This window comes from Vipera ursinii (genome assembly GCF_947247035.1).
Source record: "Vipera ursinii genome assembly, chromosome: 9".
Taxonomy (NCBI): Eukaryota; Metazoa; Chordata; class Lepidosauria; order Squamata; family Viperidae; genus Vipera; species Vipera ursinii.
Genome location: NC_139523.1, coordinates 9,200,387 through 9,225,464, shown reverse-complemented (window position 1 = coordinate 9,225,464; position 25,078 = coordinate 9,200,387). Strand labels below are relative to the sequence as shown.

General features: G+C 41.1%; 1 protein-coding gene across 2 annotated transcripts in view; it reads left to right on the top strand.

Annotated features, from left to right (window-relative positions):
• Window positions 1-3,205: 3,205 nt before the first annotated feature.
• Window positions 3,206-25,078, top strand: part of AGO3 (argonaute RISC catalytic component 3) — a 43,384-nt gene continuing 21,511 nt past the window's right edge. For both annotated transcript variants that reach the window (XM_083369745.1, XM_083369744.1), the window contains exons 1-3: window positions 3,206-3,542; window positions 15,229-15,400; window positions 23,449-23,569. In XM_083369745.1, the coding sequence (XP_083225871.1) occupies window positions 3,524-3,542; window positions 15,229-15,400; window positions 23,449-23,569 (312 nt within the window). In that variant the 5' untranslated portion in view covers window positions 3,206-3,523. The remainder of the gene's footprint in view (window positions 3,543-15,228; window positions 15,401-23,448; window positions 23,570-25,078) is intronic.

Sequence of the window (25,078 nt, the reverse complement as noted above, 5' to 3'; positions counted from 1 at the left end):
TCAAGACTTCATATCAAACTTTTAAGGTAGGTCAAATCAAGAAAGAAAGATTGCAGGATTCCAAGAATATTATTTTATTGTTGTACAGCATTGTTCCTTCACCTCAGCAATTTAAAAATGCGTCCCAGACAGATGACTATCTTAGTTTCTGTTTGAGAGTGTATCCAATTCTTCATGCCCCGTTCTTACCCATAAGAAGCTTTTTCAAAAATTCTGTTGGGATTTTCCTGAAACTTAAAATCTTATTATTATTTTTTTAATTCCATTTATATCCCGCCCTTCTCCAAAGACTCAGGGCGGCTTACAAGCTTAGCAGTAGCCTTCATTCTTTGGGTCATGCACTCTGGATAAAACACAATAGGACTTTTTGCGTTGTTGTTTGATGCCTTTTCAAGTATTTCAAGAATGCTATCATTTTTTTTCCTAAAGGCTAACATTCCTATTTCCTTGCATCACCGCTCCTAGTGCCTGGTTTCTAGGCCCTGATCATGTAATTTCCCCCTTCTCAATCTGTTCCAATTTCTCTGAATAGTTGCTCTTAAAATACAGTGCTCAGAAGGGAGGGTAGTACAGCAGTCTGATCAAAGCAGAATAAAATGGAACTCACAACTCCTGTAATTTAGACATTGTCCTTTCTGCTAATGCTAATTAATGTTAATGTTAAATAGAAAAAAACACTCTAGTTTTGCACCCACTCTTACTCATAGTTGGTAACCCAATATTACTCCAAGGAATAGCAACCCCTTACAAAACAATCAGAAGATTCAGGAGGAAATTTGACAAGCTAGAAGACTGGGCAAAAACCAGCAAGGTGAATTTTCAGGAGTATGATATTCTCCTTGGTAGTTCCCTAATCAATACTCTGATATTGATGTATGGTCAATACTCTGACCATACAAGAGCATACAAGTTTAGTTGTTAAAGCAGTAGGATAGAAACCAGGAGTCTGTGAGTTCAAGACCTGCCTTAGGGATGAAAGTTAGTTGGCTGACTTTGGGCAATGAGAACAATCCGTGGAACAACTTGCCTTCAGAAGTTAATGCTCCAACACTGCAAGTTTTTAAGAAGAGATTGATCAATCATTTGTCTGAAATGGTATAGGGCAGGGGTCTGGCTGGGGAATTCTGGGAGTTGAAGTCCACAGGTCATAAAAGGGCCAAGTTTGAAGACCCCTGGTATAGGGTTTCCTGCCTGAGCAGGGGGTTGGACTAGAAGACCTCCATGGCCTAGCCCAGCACAGCACAGCCCACTTCACAGGGTTGTTGTGGAGAAAATAGGAGGAGGAAGGTATTTTAGACATGTTACTGAGTTATTTGTAGAAATAATAAAGGTGGCGTATAAATAATAAGGGACGTGGTGGCTCAGTGAGTTAGGACGCTGAGCTTGTTGATCAGAAGGTCGGCAGTTTGGCGGGTCGAATCCCGAGTGCCGCGTAACAGAGTGAGCGCCTGTTACTCGTCCCAGCTTCTGCCAACCTAGCAGCTCGAAAGCACATAAAAATGCAAGTAGAAAAATAGGGACCACTACGGTGGGAAGGTAACAGCGTTCCGTGCGCCTTTGGCATCTAGTCATGCCGGCCACATGACCACGGAGACGTCCTCGGACAAGCGCTGGCTCTTCGGCTTTGAAACGGAGATGAGCACCGGCCCCTAGAGTCGGAAATGACTAGCACGCATGTGCGGGGGAACCTTTACCTTTTATAAATAATAAACTACTCCTCCCCAAAATTGGCAGGGCAAACTACTGCATATAAACAGAGAGCAAACCCCACACTGACTTGCACTGATGATGTTACCTACTGTAGCTGAGTAATGAAACATCTGCAAGGAAACAACCAAGTCAGAGAGGAAGAACTCAATGATATAAATTGTTAAAAGAATACCATCCAGGGGATGCTGTTTTTTGTTAAAAAAAATGGGTTTTTCATGAAGAATATGTTAATAATGGGTTTAATAATGTTTTTATTTTTACACCATTCAGTATTCCATGAATGCATCAATTTTAATTTTTAATATGGTAAATATCAAATGCAACCTATACAAAAAATGGGAAGGGGTCCAGGGAGGAAAAAGTTTAAGAAACATCAAAATAGCACCTCCAAAACTTCTCCAGCCTTTCCATTCTCTGATTCAGTGGTAATTTCTTTAACACTGAAAAAAAATACACCTGTGCACTTCATTTTTGCTTCCTAAAGCTTTAGATTTGTCTCTTAATTAATTTTATTCTGAGGCTTTCAGCCCATTTCTTTTTCCAAAATTGCTTTGATATTTCCAACTTCCAGAGTTAAATCTCTCCTCTCTTTTCACTTAATCTGCAGATTGGATCAGTATTCCGATGCCCATCCTAGTCACTGATATTACAAAAACAACAACAACAACCCTGAATTGAGGTTGGAAGGGATGGTACACAAACTACTGTACATTTGGTTCGTGCAATGTGTTAAATTGGCTTGTTCCATCCAGCTATGGTGAGAAAAGAGAAGCAATTCCGTTTGTACAATTCAAATTCTCGCAGAGACAGCTAGGATTAAAGAAGCAAATGTTAGTTAAAACCACTGCTCATTTAACTTTTGGTATTGCTGGTCATTAGTTATTGCCTGGCCTTAGATTCGAACTCGCAACTCTCCACCACTGGATCACTCGCCAACAAAATGATAAAAAAAAAGAGCCCGCTTCATGCTCCTTTGCGAGAAGCCCCGCCTCTTCGTCGCTCTTGGAGGAGCGGCCCAGCAACAGGCTCGCGCGTGCGTAGTGAGCTAAGCGAGCGAAGCGCGAACTTGCGCGGGAGGAAAGAATTATAGAGAGCAGAAGTCTCAGGTCGAGGAGGGACTTCCGGCGGCCGGAAGCGAAGTTAAAATACGCATGCGTGCTACTCGGTTTTTGTGAGGCGAATGACTCATGGACTTCAACTCCCAGAATTCCTCAGCCAGCATGATGCCTGGCTGAGAAATTCTGGGAGTTGAAGTCCACGAGTCATAAAAGGGCCGAGTTTGAAGACCCATGGAGTAGACCGTCCCCTCTTCCCTTCCCCCTTCCCCCACCCTCGCAGGCCCGCAGGAAGGCTGAAGAGCAGCTGCTAACCAAAGAGTCGAGAAGGGAGGGGTTTCCGGAACGAGCGGGGGAAAGAGTGGGGTGGCGCATGCGCGCCCCCTCAAACGCCGAAGACCGCTCTCCTCAGAGCTGGGCTCCTTCGGGTCCCTCAGTCGGTCAGCGGCGGAGCAGCGGGCGAGCTGGGCTGCGGGCGGCCACGCAATTTCCGCCTGCTTGGCCACCTCCGGAGCCCGCAGCTGAACGAAAGGCCGGATTGGGCTGAGGCAGGAACAGCAGCAGCAGCAGCGCAAGAAGAAAAGGCGACCCGACTTCGGGCGGCGAGGCAGAGGAGGAAAAGGATCCGCCGTCTCCACCGCCGCCCCCTCAGGCCCGGCCGGTCCGGACCGGGACGGCGCGAACTGAGCAGGAGGAAGAACCGGAGCGCTGCCCTCCCCCCCCCCGCATCCGACAGAGCGGCCGCGCCGAGTCCATGAATGGAAATCGGCAGCGCAGGTGAGGCGGAGGGGTTGCCTGGGGCGGGGGCCTTGGGACCCGGAGAGGAGATGAGGAGGCCTCATTGCTCCCCGGAAAGCGCAAGAGGCCCCTTGTGGACCCCCCCCCCCCGGCTTCTCCTAGGTCAGGGCTAGGCAACCTCGGCTCTTTTATGACTCGTGGACTTCAACTCCCAGAATTCCTGAGCCAGCTGGCTCAGGAATTCTGGGAGTTGAAGTCCACGAGTCATAAAAGAGCCGAGGTTGCCTAGCCCTTGTCCTAGGATTATTAGCCTTCGTGTCTCGGCTGCTCCTTCAGAATGGAGGCAGAATCGATACCGACCACCAAAAAGGACTGTCCAAAAGATCTGCAAATGACTTGGGAGAGTCCAAAGGGGGTCAAGTGAACGGCTGGGGGGTTAATGAGGGGTCGATATAAGGCAGGGGTCCTCAAACCTGGACCTTATTATGACTTGTGGACTTCAACTCCCAGAATTCCTCAACCAGGGTCCACAAGTCATAAAAGGGCCACGTTTGAAGACCCCTGATATAAGGGATCGTAAATGTTCTCATGAGAACAAGGGGTCACTAAGGGGTCGAAAATAGGAAGGAGCATTTGGTGCGTTTGCTTCCTTGTGTTATTTTAATGGTGGGTTTATAAATAAATGACTAGGGTCTGATTGTTTTAGGGTCTCCACTACCTAGTCTTGCAGGTGAGGTGCCTGGTGTTGGGGCAGAGTTACCCAGGGTCGGATAGACAGCTGCCGGCGAGAATGGCCTTGGAAGTGTCTTTATTAATTACTACTGTTAATAATAGTACTATTAAAGTCGTATTTATTAAATTATTTTCATATGGGGGTCAATAAGCAATCTGAAACTCTATGAAGGGGTTGAAGAGTTGAAGCAGTCCTGACTTCCCAAGCTGGTGCCATCCAGCTGTCTGATGCTAAATGCTTATGGGAATAGCAGTATGGCCTTCCCCCGCTTCTGGAGGACATAGGTGGGGGAAGGAGCTAAAGTGAGAGAGTGGATGAGTAGACTTTGAGGATATAGGGCAATGGGGATTGTGCATAACAGTTGAGAAGGGGGTGGAGTTTCATGCTTACATTTGGACTGGGAGAAAAGGTGACTGTTCAGGCTTTGTGGGGCAGTCCTTACCTGTTAAAGGAACATTGTATTGCTGTGAAATAGATGACCGCTGTACATCTCCTTTTTATTAAATGGCAAGTTCCATTAACTATGGACCTGCAGACTAGGGACTGAAAGGAGGTGATCAGGGTTTTCTTGTGCTTTGGAAGTAGCATTGTTTTTCAACCTTGCAACTTAGAAGTGGGCAATAGAGTTCAACTCCCAGAATCCTCCTCCAGTATAGTGTTGAAAAGCACTAGTATACCCAAACACCAATCACCAAGTCTTGACATGTGTTAGCTCGTCATCATTTCAGTAGCATGAAGATGAGGTATTTTTGTGGCCGTGAGGATCCCTGGATATAGTAATGGTGAGGGGCACTTAGTGTCTTACCATTATTCTAAGGATGAGAACTGAAATATTTATAGAAGAAACAGTCTTTGTGTTCTGAAAACGATACTTTAATATATGCTACAGCTTCTTATAGCCTGTCACCTGAAATAAAAGATTGCATAAGATGGTTGATTCATTGGGAGAAACCTACTTATTCCCCCTGAAAATTGCATTTTCTGTTACACATTGGCAGGCATAGGTATTGGTCAACCTAGTGTAGTACATTTAAATATCAATACTATACTAAATACAAAGGTTGCTGAAATTCTGTGGAATCATAAAAGCTAATTTCACTTAACTGAAATAAGATGGAGAAATTTGCTTAAATGCTTTAATTTGCTTAAATGCTTGCTCAAAATTTAGGAATAGTTTGATTAGCCAACTTGAGAGATTTTGAAATGAGAATAAATCTGTTCTCTTTCTGATTCTTAAACTTGCTTAGAAATAATGTACCTATTATTGGATAGCTAGAACTACTTGACTTTTGATTGAGTTTTGTAGACCTTATAAATTTCAATGTATAATGGAATAAATGAAAATGATGGCAACTGATTTCTTCAGTTGTCACTTTAAACCAGTTGTTTAATGAAGAGACAGCAGCTTTCTTTTTAAGTTATCAACATGACTGCTGACATAGTTGCACAAAAACTGAAACTTCGTAGTTATTCCTGCAGTTACAAATCTTTGGTACTATTTAAATCGCATAGTCCAGATTAGTTACTAGCAACATTGACTAATAGAGGAAATATTTAGATTTTCAATTGTGATCATCAGTCACATCATTTGTTTTCAATTCATGATCTTGATCATGGATTTCAGTGTTATCCTTTTCTGCAATGATAGATGGATTTTTAATATTTGTTCATTCACAGCAACTAAACTATTTTGAACTTAATTATCCTTATGATATGATACATATTTAGTGTGACTATTGGCAGCTAACTGGGAGTCACACTTTGAAAAATGTGACACTGCACGACCTCGTTCAACCCATTAATCCATAAACAATACTTTACAAGCAGCAGTAAGCCAAAACCAACAATCCATATTATAATGTAGCATAGCAAATTGTATGGATCAGGCCACAGTCTACTGTATTGAGTAGCCACTGATATCATCCTGGAGCTGGGCTCGGCAACCTTAAACACTCAAAGAGCCACTTGGACCCGTTTCCCAGAGGGGGAAAAAACACTGGGAGCCGCAAAATGCGAGGGGGTGGAGGGGAGCTTTATAATTGAAGCGTTTAATTAAAAAAGAAATAGAGGCTGCTGTGCATGAGTGTTCTCTCTCTCTCTCTCCCTCCCCCCCCTCTCTCCGATCTTCTGTTCACCTGGCAAGCTGGCTTCACATTCTTATTGGGCTGGCTGTCCTGCCCTGCTTTCTGCTGCTTCCTGTGGAGATGCAGCAAAGGCAGGAGTCCTGCCCAATAAGCTTGTGAGCAGAGAGAGAGAGAGAGAGAGAGAGAGAGAGAGAGAGAGAGGAGAGAGAGAGAGCGCAAGTGCGAGCTGCATGTGGCTCCAGAGCCACGGGTTGCCGACCTGTGTCCTAGAGGAATAACCTTTGCAGTATATATGTTGGATTTTTGTTTTCATACTTTAGGACATTGCTGGGCCACATCCAGAATTTGATGTTTAATTTCCTAACTGGATTTGTGTCTGTCCTTCCTTCCTTCCTTCCTTCCTTCCTTCCTTCCTGCTGGCACATGGAGAGTCAAAATAGTGCTAGAGCCCTCTTCATCCTCTTCCAAAATGTAAAAATATAACTATAAATATAATTAAGATTAATCAACTATGTAGTTTTATATCTGTACAACTGGTATTATGGACATATATAAATCTATGTAAAATAGTGAAATATATAGTCATCAATATAAATGTCTAAAACACTATAAAAACAGTAAAATCTATAGGTATTTCAAAGGTGAATTTTAATACTGTGTCTGTAAAACTATGTTGCAAAAATTTAGGTGGAACATAGATGCGTCCAGAAGTGTAGAGACTGAAACCTAAAATAACCAAGAAAAATAAAAGAGTGATGGCCCTTGCCTAATCATACTAATGGCTCCAGTGCTCATGAGTATGAATTATGGCAAATGGGTGTAAATGTTAGTAAAACATGCTTAATATATGTTGAAAAACAATAGAAATTGTTTAATGTTATTGGGATTGTGACTCTGTATCTTGGTGAGTTTCTTGGGCTGCTTAACTAAGCAACCCTTAACACAGCAACCTTCCTGTGACTAGAAAAAACCCCCACAGTATTATGATTTTATATACATAAATAGTTACAAGGGATTTTCTATCCAAATTTCCTTTATGCAGAGGTTTTCACCATTTCTTTCAAATCCTCATTAGCTGCTATTATTACTGTTCAATTCTCAGAGACTGCTGGGGCAAGTCCCCGTAATTTCTTGGCAAGGTATTTCAAAAGTGGTTTGCATTGCTGCCTCCTAGGGCTGAAAGAAAGTGGCTGGTCTGCAGTCACCCAGCTGGCCTTGTGCCCAAGGCAGGACTAGAACTCACAGTCTCCCAGTTTCTAGCTGATGCCTTAATCACTGCACCAAACTGGTACTCGGCTAGTATTATAGCCTTTAATGCTCCCAGTAAATCCACAAAAGTTGCACTCTGAAATAGGTTGGCACCTATATTGACATAGTATATTTTAAACATCTCAGCATTGGTTCAAGCTTAATGTTAAGCTGTAAATGGATCTGGTTTACTAATAGATCCCTCTGGCTGTATTCACATGACTTGTCCACTGTGATTAATCATGGTTTTTCAGTTAATCCAGGTTCAACAATACACAAACAAGTTGTATTTGCATAACACAGTTAAATGTAATTTCCTAGTTTATGGCTCAGTGTTTGGATTCCAAACAGCCACTGAATAGAGGATCCTCTATAAAATTAGTACTGAAGATAATTAAGAATGACTGATAATGTGCAGTAGTTCTCAGATGAATCTTTGCTTATTTCAAAATAGCTTCTACAAGCTCCTTGCTAGGTACAAGAGAGTTTTCAAACACCAAAGATAATGTTTTGATTTCTTACCTTCTGTCCATCACGTATACAAAAACTCTTGTTTGCAGAAACTAATATCTGAAAATGAACTTACATCTGTTCTGGGGAAATGGTTGGTAAAGTTATGATAATGGAGTTTCCCTCTCCTCCCCCATATTTTCCTTGGTTACTGGATTGTGTTTCTGTGCATTTGAGGCTATGATTAAATGCCATATGAACACAGGTAAAATTTGATCACACTGAAGTGTGAATTTGAGTCTTTTGGACCTTAAATAAGGAGGAGTCTGAATAAGATAAGGCCACTAAAGGATTCAAGTCTAAGCAGTATTCACTGTGCTTATGAATACAACTGTTATTGGAATAGTTTGCAAAACAAGGCTCTGTATTTAACTTTCTGGGGAGTTTTATGACTCACTAATATAATTACTCATGTATGTTAATAGTGCATTTTAAAGTAATTTAGTTGGTAGCCTAATAAGGTTTAGAGAAAGGTGTTTTTGGAAAAGATGTATATAAGAGAGATGAAGAAGCACAACAATCAAACAAGAAGCAAGATAGATTTAAGAGGAGTTTAACATCTTCTTTTGCCTAAGTAACTCTGTTAAGTAATTTTCTTATTTCTGAGCCTGCATTATTTCTGGGTCAAAAATTAGCTTCCTGAAATATTACTGTAAACAATTCAATGTTTTGGCAAGGGAGATATAGTGGCACAGAATGATGAAATCTGTTGTTCAGGCTTTATATATTAAAAAGTAAATATACTGTATACATTATACCTAGGGAAAAAGAACTATAATGTTTGTATCTGTCAGTATATCATTGTCTTCTCTCTTTAGGACATTTTTATCTTTCTGTTGGAGTGTTGTTGCGAAAACTTTCCTCCTTAGTGGCTGCTGTTAAATGGAACAAAAGTGTTATTATTCAGATCTATTCTTATAACCCTGGGATATGCCTGAGGTCTATATTTTCTTCTCTTGATTAATCTGTATTTATGATCTCCAACATGAGTGGCTACATTCATCACATTAAGCCATAATGTTTCTTTTTGGTTTAATATGTTCTGGGAATTCAATTACCAGTATAGATTTTAATCCATGGTTAATGACTTACTCTGTTTGACCTTTTTTAAATTAAAGATTTTAAATACTATAGTATTTAGTAAAGTATAGTAAATAGTAAAAGTAAATAACTCATCACCTCTCATAAAGCTACAAACACCTATTTCTTCTCCCCATAACCCATCCCTTCTACATGAAAAATCATAAATCATCAATTTTTCAACCCCTAGTATCAGTAATTTGTAAAGGGGTTCATATTCCTTTCTTTTACTTCAGATGTCTTTTTCGCATCACAAAGATTCCCAAGTCATAGGCCTCTTTAGTGTAAAGTCATTAGTGTAAAATCTTGGTTTGTCTTTTGTATTTCCTTTTTGATTTTCAAAGCGTCTATTTTGTAACCCCACTTTTTAAAAATGCGTATTTCTGATTCCATTATTTCTGAATTAAGCAAACATTATTTGTTAACATCTTTTAGACATAATCTGTTCACAGAAGCATGGCAGAAACCAGGCCACGCAAACAAGCGAAGCCCCATCCACAGGATGCAGGCAGCACACTAAACCACGCCCCCTCCGGTCCATGGAAAAACCTCTCCACAGACCTGGTCCCTGGGGCCCAGAAGGTTGGGGGCCATTGCTCTAGTTTGCCTTCTGAAACAAGAATGTGTGGATAGATAGATAGATAGATAGATAGATAGATAGATAGATAGATAGATAGATAGATAGATATAGTTTAATTATAGGTTATATAATTACATTACTGTAGTAATAAATAATAATTATATATATATATATATATATATATATATATATATATATATATATATATATATATATATATGTGTGTGTGTGTGTGTGTGTGTGTGTGTGTGTGTGTGTGTATGTATATATATGTATTTTCTCCTCAATAAATATAATGCTCTACATGATAGTATGAGCAGTAGGGCCACAAAGTAATTTTTTCTAATGGGATTGGTTTTAGATTTTTTTAAAATCCTGCCTTCATTATTTCCCCCAAAATGTGAATTGTCGCTCATATAAATTGAACTTGTGAGTCATTTGGCCTCTTGTGATCCTGTTTCTGCTTGTTTAACAAGCTGAGTAATTTTCAGGTTCCTGCTACTATACCTTTATATCCAGCTTTTCTTCCGTGGTGAAAGAGTGTTATTACAAATGTTATCCAAGCATTGCTTAGTTCATGCAGATAGAAAAACAAGATGAAAGCTGCCTTCTATATTTCTGTTCTGTTGTGTGTATAGCATGAATTCTTTGTTAATTGTCATTCTGCAGCTTAACCATATCTGAAAGATGGTTAGGCTATAAAATATGTCCTAGGTATTCAGCACCCTCACCTACATACAGATCAGCTTATATTATTTAGGGTAATAATGGTAATAGAGCACAGTAGTGATCAAGGAGCATTAAGTTTGGCATATCTAAAACAAAGGAATGGTGTAGCAAATGAATACGCTTGAACAAATAAACCATACTGCATGTTAGAAAAGGGAGTGGAGCTGAGTGTTGTTTATTAGCTTGATATTTTTTTTTAAAAAAATCACGGGTTTGATGAATATAGTTGGTGCAGTTACAGTGGCTTATAAATTGTCTTGTAAGTTGACAAAAATAAAGATTGCATAACCTAACTTTTTTTCTCCCACACATTGTTTGCTTTTGTAGAGTGTCTAGTTAGCCAAATGACTTGTGTGCTGGCATGCTTAGCCAAATAAGTTAAAAACATAGTGGCTGCACAGTTTAACAGTATGTTAAACTTCATTAATTTTGATTGTCTTTTGTTTTTGTTGGCTTGGCATGTTGAACCCAGTGTCATTATTTTCTGGTTTTGTGGATAATATGATTTCAGAAAATTAGAAAACTCAACCAGAGTGCCATCCAAAGAATGATTTCTGACTTGTTGCTGTTAAAGTAGCCTGGGGTTGTTAACCAGAGTTTATCCTGTTGTAATATTCCTAGATGATTTTGGAAAGACAAACCAGGACCCTTGTTTAAAGTGGTACACTAATCAAATAATTCTAGCTCTCTTTGCTGACTGGGAAATTCTGGGAGTTGAAGTCCACAAGTCTTAAAATTGCCAAGGTTGAAAAACACTGCACTGTAATTAATATTCATTGGGACAACTTCCAGGAAAATATGTGCCGGGGTATAGCTGCAGCCCCTGAATCTCATACAGTGAGAGAACCAGATTCATTGTCACCATGATAAAAAAAATGTTGAGACTCTAGAAGGAGTGCAGAGAAGAGCAACAAAGAAGATAAGGGATGTATGTGTAGGCTAACCCGTATAAACAGTGGAAACGAGACATGTCTACTCTACCAAAGAGAAAGCCTGGGGGCTGATATGATAGCAGTCTTCCAGTACTTGAGGGACTGTCACAGGGAAGAGGGGACCAAGCTATACTCCAAAGCACCAGAGAGCAGAATAAGAAGTATTGAGTGGAAGATCACTAAAGAAAGATCCAACCTAGAACTAAGAAATTTTCTGACAGTGAGAACAGTTAGTGGAACGGCTTATCCCCAGAAGTTGTGAGCACTCCATCTCTGGAGGTTTTTAAGAAAAGATTTGTCCCGAAAGGTTTAGGGCAGGGGTGTCAAACTCAATTTCATTGAGGGCCGCATCAGCATTGCGGTTGCCCTCAAGGGGCCGGGTGGCTGTGGCCTGGGTGGGCGTGGCTAGAGTGTGTATGGCCTACTGGGTGGGCGTGGCCAGCTCTACATCGTTGGCATCAAGGGTGCCTATGGGGGCCTGGGCAGGAGTGGGACAGATCTGAGGGTCTCTGGCAGGAGGAGGGTCTCTGGGTCAGGGCCAAGGCAGTGGGGGCCGTTCCCTCACTGTTTCCAGGATGGCTTTGGGGGCCACATGAAACCACTTCGCGGGCCGGATCCAGCCCCCGGGCCTTGTGTTTGACATGTCTGGTTTAGGGTCTCCTGTTTGAGCAGTGGGTCAGACTAGAAGACCTCCCTTTCTGACTCTGTTACTGTGTATTCTGTTCTTTAATAGTTTCTGTAGAAAAAGGTTGTATTTAGCATAACATTCATTTCTACTTTGAGGGATTTTTATGTATTTTGTCCTGTTATTTTTATACTTCAATTTGGGATGGCTAAAATTGGAACAAACTAAGTTTAGCATGAATGTTCTCTTATTAGAGGATTGTACCCTTTGAAATTATTTGAAAGAATTGTGTTGGAGCTTAATATCTTAATATCTTAATATCTCCCTGATACTAATTAAAGCAGCTGTATGTTTTCCAGGGTCAAATGGAAAAACTCCCAGGCTGTTTTAATTAGGAGCTGAAAAATGCTGTGCTCCTGAAACTTCCAAAGTATTTTTCCCAAATCATTTCAAAGAGCAGTATTTCAATGTTTTGTAAATACAGGTGTAGACTTAACAAAGACAATGTTTGTCTGAGTTGATACTTTTCTTCTAATTAGAACTATTTAAAGTTCTGGTAGTTTAAATTGCTACATTAATAAATATCTATAGAGTAGATTACAAGAACTCATATCGTAAAACCATTTTCTTAAATGACATGATGTTGGTTTTATCTGTTAACCTCTTGTGATTATTAGAATTTTCTGAAAGCTCTGTGAATATATTGCAGTATAGCCTTTGAAACCATGAACAGTACACCCTTTACAATGAATTTACGTTACTGCTTTTTACCATGCTTCAGTAATATTAATAGCTGAAACCAATAAGTTGGAATATGTGCAAGTTCTATTATGTGTAGGCGTATGAAAGTGGTGGTTATGGTTGATTGTGTTGCGTCTACAAATGATGACATTTGTCTTATGAATCATTCCAAGAACCGCAGAGTAATGCATAACTCTTCTTTTAATTTCTTTCTTTATTTTTCTTTTCATTAATGACTGGCACAGATAGTGGGAATGAAAATGTCACTATCAGGTGCAAATGATCTTTATAAGAAGCATAGCTCCGACACTGGACATGACACAGAAAATTGAGAGTGTTGATTGTGGATAGTGAAAATATCTTGGGAGATAAATTCCTGGTGTGTCCAATCATAATTGGCCAATTCTTCTTTTTTGTGGATGGGTATTGCTTTTGCACTTGTGCTTGCACAGTTGTGCTTGAAAAATATTTGTGCTGGCAGAACAAATACAAATTGGATTAAGTTAGTTGCTAGTAGGACTGGGACCTAGTAGGCCTGGGACTGGGAGTCTAAACATTTTCAGTTAACTACTTTGGAAAATTATGTGGATCACATCATGGTTATAAAATAGGGTAAGGGAGGCTAATTAATATTCCTATTCTAATAAAGGCAGCTGTATGTCCTCTAGCACAGAGGTCCCCAACCTGTGGTCCACATCCTGGTACTGGGTCGCAGCCTGTTGGTGACCGGGCCCCAGGAATAGCTGGCGAGCCCTGCCCCACTTGCGCTAGCACCACTGCGCGGGCAATAGCGGCCCTATTTGTGCATGTGTGGGCGCTAGCACCGCCATCAGCATCATGCAGGTGCTGGTGGTCTGTTCGTGCATGCACATGTGCGCCAGCGTGTGGACGTCAGTCTGCACACCATGGGTGCAAGCATCCCATTTACCCATGCGCATGCATGCTGTAAAACGCTGGCTGCACTAGCATGCGTGCGCATGTGCCTGTTTGTGCCTGTTTGTACGGGCTGCACGTGTGTGCACATTTCCCTGCAGCTCCCTTTCCCTCCGGGTTGCCAAGCTGGAAAGGCTGGGAAACTCTGCTCTAGCACAACGGTCCCCAACCTTTCCAGTTCTGTGGACTGGCGGTGGTGGCAGTGGCAGGTGGGAGGGGATGGCTTCGTGCACATGTACACCAGTTATGCAAATGGAGCTTCCCATGCGTGCCCACCGCTTGTCCAGCCCAGTTCCTAATGGGCCACGGACCAGTAATGGAGACCCCTGCTTTAGCAGCAATCAGTTCTTAGTACTTGAGAATTGAAACTGCCCACCTCTCATTTATGTACTGCTGTACATGTATTTCTGCTATTTTATTTATAAATTCAGTAGAATTATAAAAATACAGCAACCACAGATTAGGGCAGAAGATATCTGAAATTAGCATTTGAATGTCTAAGCTTCAGATCTAAGGACAGATTTGGGGAAACATAGAGACTGATAAGGGAAAAGCTGTGCTTTTCTAAACTTGAGATAAGTATGCCCAGAATTTTGATGGATTAGGAGAGAAGGACTATAAAAGCTGTTTTATATGGTTATAAGATTTAAATTCAATATTTTTTATTAGGTATAAGAGATATTATTTCGTATGCATGGAAATGGCTGGACTGAAAATTATAAGCAACAAAATGAATTCACATCAGAATTAATTCAAGATATGGCTAATTAGAGAGGAATAAAATATTATAGATGGTCCTCAACTTACAACCATGCATTTATGACCATATAAAGTTACAACAGCATTGAAAAAAGTTACTTATGACTGTTTTTCACACAAGCGTCGCAGCATCCCCATGGTCACATGATCAGAATTTAGATGCTTGGCAACTGGCATGTATTTATGATGGTTACAGTGTCCTGTAGTCATGTAATCACCTTTTGCAAACTTCTGATAAGCAAAGTGAATGGGGAAGCCAGATTCGCTTAAAAGACTAGTTACTAAATTAATAACTGTGGTGATTTACTTAACAGCTCTAACAAGAAAGGTTGTAAAATTGGATAAAACTCACTTGACAACTGCCTTCCTTAGCAACATAAATTTTGGGTCCAATTGTGGTCGTAGGTTGAGAACTACCTCTAATATAAAAGAAGGAGAAAAATTCCCTTGAATCCAGTTTGATTAATGCTTTTTTAATGTCAACAATGCCTTGTTTCAGGATGATGTTTTTTTTAAAACTTTCCAGTTTAATCTACAGCTTGGAATTTTCTGATGATCTTCCATTTACTACTAACCAGTTCTAACTGCTTAGCATTTAGGAAATCACCCAAAATTAGGGGGGCGGTTTCTATCTGTTGCAGATGGAAATTAGTGCAATATTTGTGCAAATGTATTGGGAGTAATTCTGAATGTTTCTTCTAGCAGTTGCACCAATATCACTAAAACAGGTTCAGCATCCATCTCTAAGTTTTATCCTTGTTTTATTTGCAGGAACCGTTGGGGCTCAGCCCCTACTCATGGTGCCCCGACGACCTGGCTATGGCACCATGGGGAAACCTATTAAACTGCTGGCCAACTGCTTCCAAGTTGAAATCCCAAAGATTGACGTCTACCTCTATGAGGTGGATATTAAGCCAGATAAGTGTCCTAGGAGAGTGAACAGGTAAGCTGTAATGGGTAATGTTATTTTAGCTTACTAATATTGATTAGCTGATGAAGTGAGATGCTTTAGTAAGTAGAGCTTATCAGCACTCTTGTTTGATGATAGTGTTTTTATGTGTTTTTTTTTTAAAAAATAGCTGATGCGGAGAACATATTTTTTATTCTTGGATTGAGGAGTAAATTTATAACTTGAACATACATTGTTTTACATAGACACCCACATACCGGAAAGGAATTAAAATTCATTTGAAAAAATGGCATATGTCTTTAGCATTGACAGAGCAAGTAGAATGTGGCAAAAGTGAGTAACATCTTTGTTTTTAAGAGTCATTACCACTTTAAGTAATTTGGGAATAAGTAGAATTCAAAATGAAATTAAACACTTTTGAAAGTTAACATTCATCATGAATCTGGTTTAGTCTCTATATAGAACACTTTTTTTGTACTGAAATTATACTGTGGGCTTCTAAGAAATGCCATGTTTTCACAGTAGTGCTATTAGAGCAACATGGATTTTTTTTTAAAAAAAAATTTGCTTTACTGGATGATTTTTATTTCTTGGTAGGATAGTAAACTTCAGTGTCATGGCTTAGTAAAAAATGCTTGTTAATGTATTAATCAGAATACAAATAGTCAACCACTTGCGGATTAGATTTGAATAGGCTGAAAACCCTGCTGGATCAGACCCAAGGTATATCTAAACTGGCATTCTGTTTCCACAGTGGTCAAAGAGATGCCTCTGAGAAGCCCAGAACATAAGAGAATAATAACCTCAAAACCTTATTTTTCAGCAACTGGCTTTGAGAGGCAAATTACCACCGTTACTAGCAATACTATCATGATCTTGATTAAAGATCATGAACTGCTTTGTATCCAGTGAAACTATCCAAATTGGTAGGTGTTACAGGAGTCCTATAATAGCAGTTTTCAGTGCTCAACAGTATACAGTTAAAAAAATATCCGTCTTCAGTCAACTACCATTGTGCAACTTATTCTATTTTATACAAATACTTTCCATTCACTTTCACCATGCCATCCATGTTATATACATTATTCCAACTTGACTATTTTCTGTACCAAAGAAAATCAAAACGCAGGAATTGTTCCAACCATTTAGACATTTTTGTTGTTTGTTTCTGCATCTTCTGCAATCTTACAGTTTCATTTTAACTAGCACAATGTCCCATAAACAATTCTAGTTCTAGATTTATATTTTATTAAATGCTTCATTAGAACTGGAAACTGGAAACATGGGTAACTTTTTACATGTATTAAAGGTTTTGAACCCATAGGTAAGAACTCTGTCTCTTGATCTGTAAATGGTGAAAATAGGTAAACTCTAGTTTGATTTCAAGAAAAAGTAACATTTTGAAGTCCCTTGAATGGAAAAGTTTTAATACCAGACGTGTATCTTGTTCTTCCTATTGAGGGATCCTGTAATTTATCCACTAGGCAAGTAATTTAGCTTGGGTAAATTAAAAAGAATTCAAACTGGTTTTGGTTTCTACAATATCCATAAGATGTGAAATCATGGTCTTGCAGCTGACTGATTTCATACTTGCTGAGGAGTTTCATCAGCTATTGTTTATATACTATGCAGTAAGATATTCCTTAATGCTTCCTTTATTTTTGCTGTAAGATTGATCTGTGTTGTTTAAACACTCATCTTTAGAAGATAATGAAAATATGTGTTTTGCGACTTCAGTGAATTTGGTGTGTCAAAGAAAAATTGATAGAATTGGGTTTAGATCCTGTGATCTTAGTCCATTGAGGCCTGTTAATTTTAAGGAATGGTGTTATATAATTATTACAAAGAATATAATTTTAGTTGTAAGGTACATGTACAGGTGAAACTCAAAAAATTAGAATATCGTGCAAAAGTTCATTTATTTCAGTAATTTATTTATTTATTTTATTTATTTAGATTTATATACCACCCTTTCCCGAAGGACTCAGGGCGGTTTACAGGATATTTAAAAGAAAATCAATACAAAAGCTAAAAACAATTTAAAAAGATTACATCATTCCCTGAGAAAAAATAAAAACCCCAGTTAAAGTTAAAAAATTCTCAGCCTGGGCCAGAGAGCTCGAAGAGCCAGGTCTTCAGGTCCTGGCGGAATGAACGGAGGTCAGGGGCAGTCTTACGCTCCGCGGGCAGCTGGTTCCAAAGGGCAGGCGCGCCCACTGAGAAGGCCCTACCCCTGGGTGTTACCCGCCAACAATCTTTAACCGGCGGCACCCTGAGAAGACCCTCCCTGTGGGAGCGCACTAGACGAAGGGAGCTTGATGCTGGCAGCAGGTGTTCCCTCAGATATCCCGGACCCTCGCCATTTAGGGCTTTATAGGTCATCACCAGCACCTTGAATCTCACCCGAAGGGCAACCGGAAGCCAATGCAGCTCGCGGAGTAGAGGTGTTACATGGGAGTATCGGGAAATCCCCATCACAACTCGCGCGGCCGCATTCTGCACCATCTGAAGCCTCCGAGTGGTCCTCAAGGGCAGCCCCATGTAGAGAGCATTGCAGTAGTCTAAACGGGAGGTCACGAGCGCATGAGTGACTGTGCGTAGGGCATCTCGGTCCAGATAGGGTCGCAACTGGCGCACCAGGCGAACCTGGGCAAAAGCCCCCCTGGTCACGGCTCCTATGTGATCTTCAAAATTGAGCTGTGAATCCAGGAGGACGCCCAAGTTGCGAGCCCTATCAACGGGGGGTAACACCTCACCCCCCATCGTTAGAGATGGAATAATCTGGTTGATCCGAGATGCCGGTATGCACAGCCACTCAGGATTGAGACGAAGCCTGTTTCTCCCCATCCAGACCCGGACCGCTTCCAGGCAACGGGACATCACGGCGAGGGCATCGCTGGGTTGGTTCGGGGTGGAGAAAAAAAGTTGGGTATCATCAGCCTACTGATGATACCCCACCCCGAAACCACGAATGATCTCGCCCAGTGGCTTCATATAGATGTTGAACAGGAGGGGCGAGAGAACCGACCCCTGAGGAACTCCACAAACGAGAGGCCTCGGGGTGGATCTCTGCCCTCCCGTCAACACCGACTGCGAGTGGCCCAGGAGATAGGAGGAGAACCACCGCAAAACAGTGCCTCCCAATCCCAACCCCTTGAGACGCCGCAGTAGGATACCATGGTCGATGGTATCGAAAGCCGCTGAGAGATCTAATAGGACTAGGACAGAGGAACAACCCCTGTCCCGAGCCCGCCAGAGATCATTCACCAGCGCGACCAATGCCGTCTCCGTGCTGTGCCCAGGCCTGAAACCCGATTGGTACGGGTCCAGATAATCAGTTTCATCCAGGAACAGAGGAAGCTGATGCGCCACCACACTCTCAACAACCTTCGCCAGAAAGCGAAGGTTGGAGACCGGATGATAGTTATTTAAAACAGCCGGGTCCAGGGCAGGCTTCTTGAGGAGGGGTCTCACCACCGCCTCCTTCAAGGAGGCGGGGAAGACACCCTCCTTCAAGGAAGCAGTTATTACTGCCTGGAACCAGGCTCGTGTCTCCTCCCGAGCCGCATAAACCAGCCAGGAGGGGCACGGGTCCAACAAACAGGTGGTGGAGCTCAGCCTCCTCCTCATCCTGTCCACATCATCAGGGGAAACAGGATCGAACTCAGTCCAGATAACATGCTCAAGACCGTCCGATTCCTCCACGTCAGACTCTGCCCAGTCAGAGTCCAAACCGGCCCGGATCTGAGCGATTTTGTCCGTCAGATGATGACTAAACTGCTCGGCCCGCCCCCTCAAGGGATCCTCCCTCACCTCCTGGTTAAGAAGGGAGCGAGTCACCCTAAACAGGGCGGCCGGGCGATTATCTGCGGATGCGATGAGGGCAGCGAAGTAATTAGCCTTCACTGTCCTCATCGCCGCAAGATAAGACCTTATAAAGATTCTTAACTGCAATCGGTCATATTCGGATCGGGTGGATCTCCAACAGCTCTCTAGACCCCGTCTCCGACGCTTCATCTCCCGGAGCTCCACAGAAAACCATGGAGCCCAACGGGATCTGCGCCGGGTCAGGGGTCGCAAGGGTACAACACAGTCAAGTGCCTCAGCGGCCGCCCTATCCCACACATCACCCAAGGCATCAACTGGGCTGTGAGTGAGGGCGATGGGTATAGACCCAAGCGCCATCTGGAACCGTTCCGGGTCCATTAGGCGCCTGGGGTGGAACCACCTGGTCGGTTCCGCAGCCCAGCAGCGGGGGGTAGCATAACGGAAGTAATGCAACTTAAAAGGGGAAACTAATATATGAGATAGATTTATTACAGACAAAGCAAGATAGTTCAAGCCGTGATTTGTCATAATTGTGATGATTATGGCTTACAGCTCATGAAAACCCCAAATCCACAATCTCAGAAAATTAGAATATTGTGAAAAGGTGCAATATTCTAGGCTCAAAGTGTCCCACTCTAATCAGCTAATTAAGCCATAACACCTGCAAAGGGTTCCTGAGCCTTTAAATGGTCTCTCAGTCTGGTTCAGTAGGAATCACAATCATGGGGAAGACTGCTGACCTGACAGTTGCGCAGAAAACCATCATTGACACCCTCCATAAGGAGGGAAAGCCTCAAAAGGTAATTGCAAAAGAAGTTGGATGTTCCCCAAGTGCTGTATCAAAGCACATTAATAGAAAGTTATGTAGAAGGGAAAAGTGTAGAAGAAAAAGGTGCACAAGCAGCAGGGATGACCTCAGCCTGGAGAGGATTGTCAGGAAAAGGCCATTCAAGTGTTGGGGACTTTCACAAGGAGTGGACTGAGGCTGGAGTCAGTGCATCAAGAGCCACCACACCCAGACGGATCCTGGACATGGGCTTCAAATGTCGTATTCCTTTTGTCAAGCCGCTCCTGAACAACAAACAACGTCAGAAGCGTCTTACCTGGGCTAAAGAAAAACAGACCTGGTCTGTTGCTCAGTGGTCCAAAGTCCTCTTTTCTGATGAGAGCAACTTTTGCATCTCATTTGGAAAGCAAGGACCCAGAGTCTGGAGGAAGAGTGGAGAGGCACACACTGCAAGATGCTTGAAGTCCAGTGTGAAGTTTCCACAGTCTGTGTTGATTTGGGGAGCCATGTCATCTGCTGGTGTTGGTCCACTGTGCTTCATTAAGTCCAGGGTCAACGCAGCCGTCTACCAGGAGATTTTGGAGCATTTCATGCTTCCTTCCGCAGACAAGCTTTATGGGGATGCTGACTTCATTTTCCAGCAGGACTTGGCAACTGTCCACACTGCCAAAAGCACCAAAACCTGGTTCAATGACTGTGGGATTACTGTGCTTGATTGGCCAGCAAACTCTCCTGACCTGAACCCCATAGAGAATTTATGGGGCATTGCCAAGAGAAAGATGAGAGAGATGAGACCGAACAATGCAGAAGAGCTGAAGGCCGCTATTGAAGCATCCTGGTCTTCCATAACACCTCAGCAGCGCCACAGGCTGATAGCTTCCATGCCACGCCGCATTGTGGCAGTAACTGCTGCAAAAGGGGCCCAAACCAAGTACTGAGTACATATGCATGCTTATACTTTTCAGAGGTCCGATATTGTTCTATGTACACTCCTTGTTTTATTGATTGCATGTAATATTCTAATTTTCTGAGATTGTGGATTTGTGGTTTTCATGAGCTGTACGCCATAATCATCACAATTATGACAAATCACAGCTTGAAGTATCTTGCTTTGCATGTAATGAGTCTATCTCATATATTAGTTTCCCCTTTTAAGTTGCATTACTGAAATAAATGAACTTTTGCACGATATTCTAATTTTTCGAGTTTCACCTGTATAGATAAATAACATTTTAAAACTTTATATAAAAGGGCTCTGTGCAACATTAAGGTTTATGCTCTATGTATTCTATATTTATACTGTTAGTTTTATATTCACTTTCTATTCAAGACTGACCTCTCTCCCTCCATTTTTTCCACCACAGCTCTTGCGATTATAGAAGAGATTAATTATTTGTTTACTGTTTATCTTGAGGTTTCAAGGTGAATAATATTAAATACAAAAGTGTTTGCTGTTCCACAATGACTTAGAATATTAACCTTTCAAATGCTGTAGACCAGTTATCTGTCATCAATACCTTAGAACCTGGAGAGATTCAGAGAGCACTTAATCTCAAGTGATCTTGAAAAACAGTACAGTAATTACAAAAGTCAGCATGAATCCATCACAAAACAATCTACCTGTGTGTTAGGGAAAAATTATCACAGTAAGGGTTCAGCTGTAGAACCAATTACCAAGATTGTTGGTGAGCTCCTTCTGGATAGCTTTCTGATAGGTATGCTTTAATTTGAATTCTCGCTGTGAGCTAGAGGTTGGATTTTCCTCCTCTGTAATTCTATAAACTACTGAGAAATCATACTTTGCATGACTTAGTGTCAATAACTGAAAACATTCAAGGAATGGCATCTCTGGCGAACTTCGATGAAGCTGCAGGCTTGAGTGAAAAAGGCAGGATGTACAAAAGTATGAGGACCAACAGAACTTTCTCTAGCTTAGAGGTTTAAATCCAATTTTCCATTGCAGGAGTGAAAGTAGCATTAAATATCTTTTTAAACCTGCTTTGTTAACTTCAAAATTACCGTTTTTCAAAGATGCTTCAGAAGCATCAAATGGTCCACATTGCTATAATCTAACTGAATAGAATCCACTGCAAGTGTTTTGCTTGTATTAACACCTTCATTAACTTCCAGTTTGTTTCAAATGCCAAATGGCAGATCTGTTTTTATAAAAAGCCATTTGCTTTTCAAGCTTTATAAGATAACTTTTCTAAAGAAAATGACATGTTGGCTATATATTTTAAAAAATTGATATATGGGTTTTTAGGTCATTGTCAGAGAAAGAGTATTATCAATTCAGAGCTGACAGGAGATGATGTTCATCACTGCCTTTCAAGGATGGCAAAGGAGACTGCCATTCCTTTATAACAGGGATCTCCAAACTTGGCAACTTGTGGGCTTCAACTCCCAAAAATCCCCAGCCACAAGTCTTAAAGTTGCCAAGTTTGGAGACCTGCTTTATAGTAGCTATTAAATCTCCGAAGACAAAATAGAATGGGCTCCATAAATGATGTGGCAGAACAGGAGTCTCCTAGAATCATTTTGAAGTAGTTAATAACCAAGTATGAGTGGAGACTGAGTCATATCACCTAATCCTAAAATGCAGCGGTTGATATAAATCTCCTGAAAAGATGAACAGGCCTCCTACTTCTCTTATATGTCTATTCATGATGTGGTCTACCACCAAAGACCAATTACTTCTGATCTCTCCCCTCCCCCATGTGATACAAAAGTAGATTGAAGTGGGACCAAAACACTAGATTTATCTAGCCGTTGGGACTGCTTTGTTCTGGTGTGTTAAATGCACTAGACTAGTCAATAAAATTCACAGCATTAAAATTGCCTTTCCTTCTGACAGGTTATTTCAAAATTATTTTAAATATTTATTTTTAAAATCTCAACTCTTTTTAAAATTGATTTTTCTTTAAAAAAAATCAATATCTAATAATCTCTAATCTGAAAGCTATACCAGGGATACAAAGCACAAAACAGCAGTTTTAATGTGGTAGGGAAGGAATAAATGATCGGATCAGGGTAAAGATAGTTTCTAATCTACCGACCCTGAAAAAAATATGTTTGTGTTTTAGAGGAAGCCAGACAGCTGAAGTTACTGTAATAAAAAAAGATTATGTAAATAAGCAGCTTTGCATAAAGGAATTCAAAATTAGAAAGCACAGAGATAAGATATGGCTTGTCTAGTATTTAAACACATGATACAAATTATTTTTATTATTTTTACTGCATTTCGTCTTTTCAAACTAAAAAGCTATGTTAGGGGTACTGAGAATATACCTGTAAACTTTTTCCATTTCCCTTGTGTGGTGATTAGATTGTTTTATTGTTAATGACGTAGTACAACTTCATTCTCAATTATTATATTTAATGTAATGAGCTTCTTTTATTTATTCTCTCTGAATGCCATGCAGTTTAAATGTGCAAATATACTTTTTTCTCTCTTTAATTTTCCTAGGGAGGTAGTAGATTCAATGGTGCAGCATTTTAAAGTGACAATATTTGGTGATCGTAGACCAGTTTACGATGGTAAAAGAAGCCTTTATACAGCCAATCCACTCCCCGTAGCAACAACTGGGGTAAGATAGTTATATGGTTTCCTTATTGGTGACAGATCTAAAGCTATAAGAAATTGCTTCAGTGTTGTTTTCAATTGTTTGCTATATATTTCAGTTACTACACATGGGGAATTTATTCATTTCTTTAATTTGACATTGGTGGTATATGTGATATAATTTGACTGACAGCAATTTCAGCCACCAATTTCAGCAAATTGATAGTTTACAGTAAAAGCATAAAAAGGGTAAGGGATGTCTATGGCAGGGGTGTCAAACTGGTGGCCTGTGGGCCAGATGCACCATGTGCAGGCTACGGCCACCCCGGCTCTGCAAAGGCAAAAAACATTGTGATACATCACGACATGTCAAGAAGCTTCTTCAGCATTGACTGAATGGTGGGGAATGGAAGGATTTATACTCTTTGCAGATGGCTGATCATTTGCATTCTTTCTGAGGGTTGTTGAAGCCACTTGGAGGTTTATCTGTGTCCTCAGGGTCACCTGAGTAGTGCAAATGTGTGTGGAGCCTTCTGGATTATGCAAAGAAACATAATAGAGAAAGAAAGTAAGAGGGGGGAAGGAAGGGAGAGAAAGAGAAAGAAAAAGAAAGAAAGAAAGAAAAAAATAATAGACAGGGCTTTACTAGCACTTAACAATCTTTCTCTGGATTCTGAGAGAGACAGCTGAAGGATTTGAGATTAGAGGAGAGGCAATGGGACTGCCGAACAGATGCAGTTGGTGGATTGAAGGGAGGCCCAGCCAATCTCAATGTATACATGGTTGTACTTTGACAATAAAGGTTCATTCATTGTCAGCAACAGCATCGTGTATAAGGCATAGAGCAGACAAGGTCAGGCCCAAGCCCAAAGACAACAGACAGAAATCCAATCAAGTCCAATTCTTTATTTGCTTGCACCTAATGGACAGAATCTTGCGAGACTAAAGCTATAACCTTCTAACCTACTGGATGTATCCAGAGTGATTCTAGGATGTGGCTACCCCAGACTTCTTTTTTCCTTCCCCATCCAGCTGAAGACTTCACAGTCTCTTATTTTGGGCTTTTCTCTGGAATGTGCTGCCTCCTCCCTGGGGATGCTTATCTGTGGCCACAATTGTCCCCTGCCCACTTGTCCAGGTGCACATTCCCTCACTGGGCAGTATAGTGTAAAAATGTTTGATTTGAAGAGCCCCAGATTCTAATTCATCTTCAACCAGAGAAGTTCACTAGGTGAATTCGGCCACTTACGTTTTGTCGGCCCAACCGGTCTCATAGACCCGTTGTTCTGGGGAAAATAAGGAAGTACACAACCCGATTGAACTCCTGTTAAAAGGTAGGATCCAAATGAAAGAAATAAATGTATGTTGGACAGACTCGAAGTGTCGTACATTAAAAATTCACTATGAATAGTTAAAATGCAAAAGGTATAAAAATGAAATGATCCTGTGGGAAAGCAGATAGAAAGCAATTTCAGCCATTTCCTCATCAGTCACCCCTTGGTGAAATCACAAAACACTAATCCGTGGCTTGTTC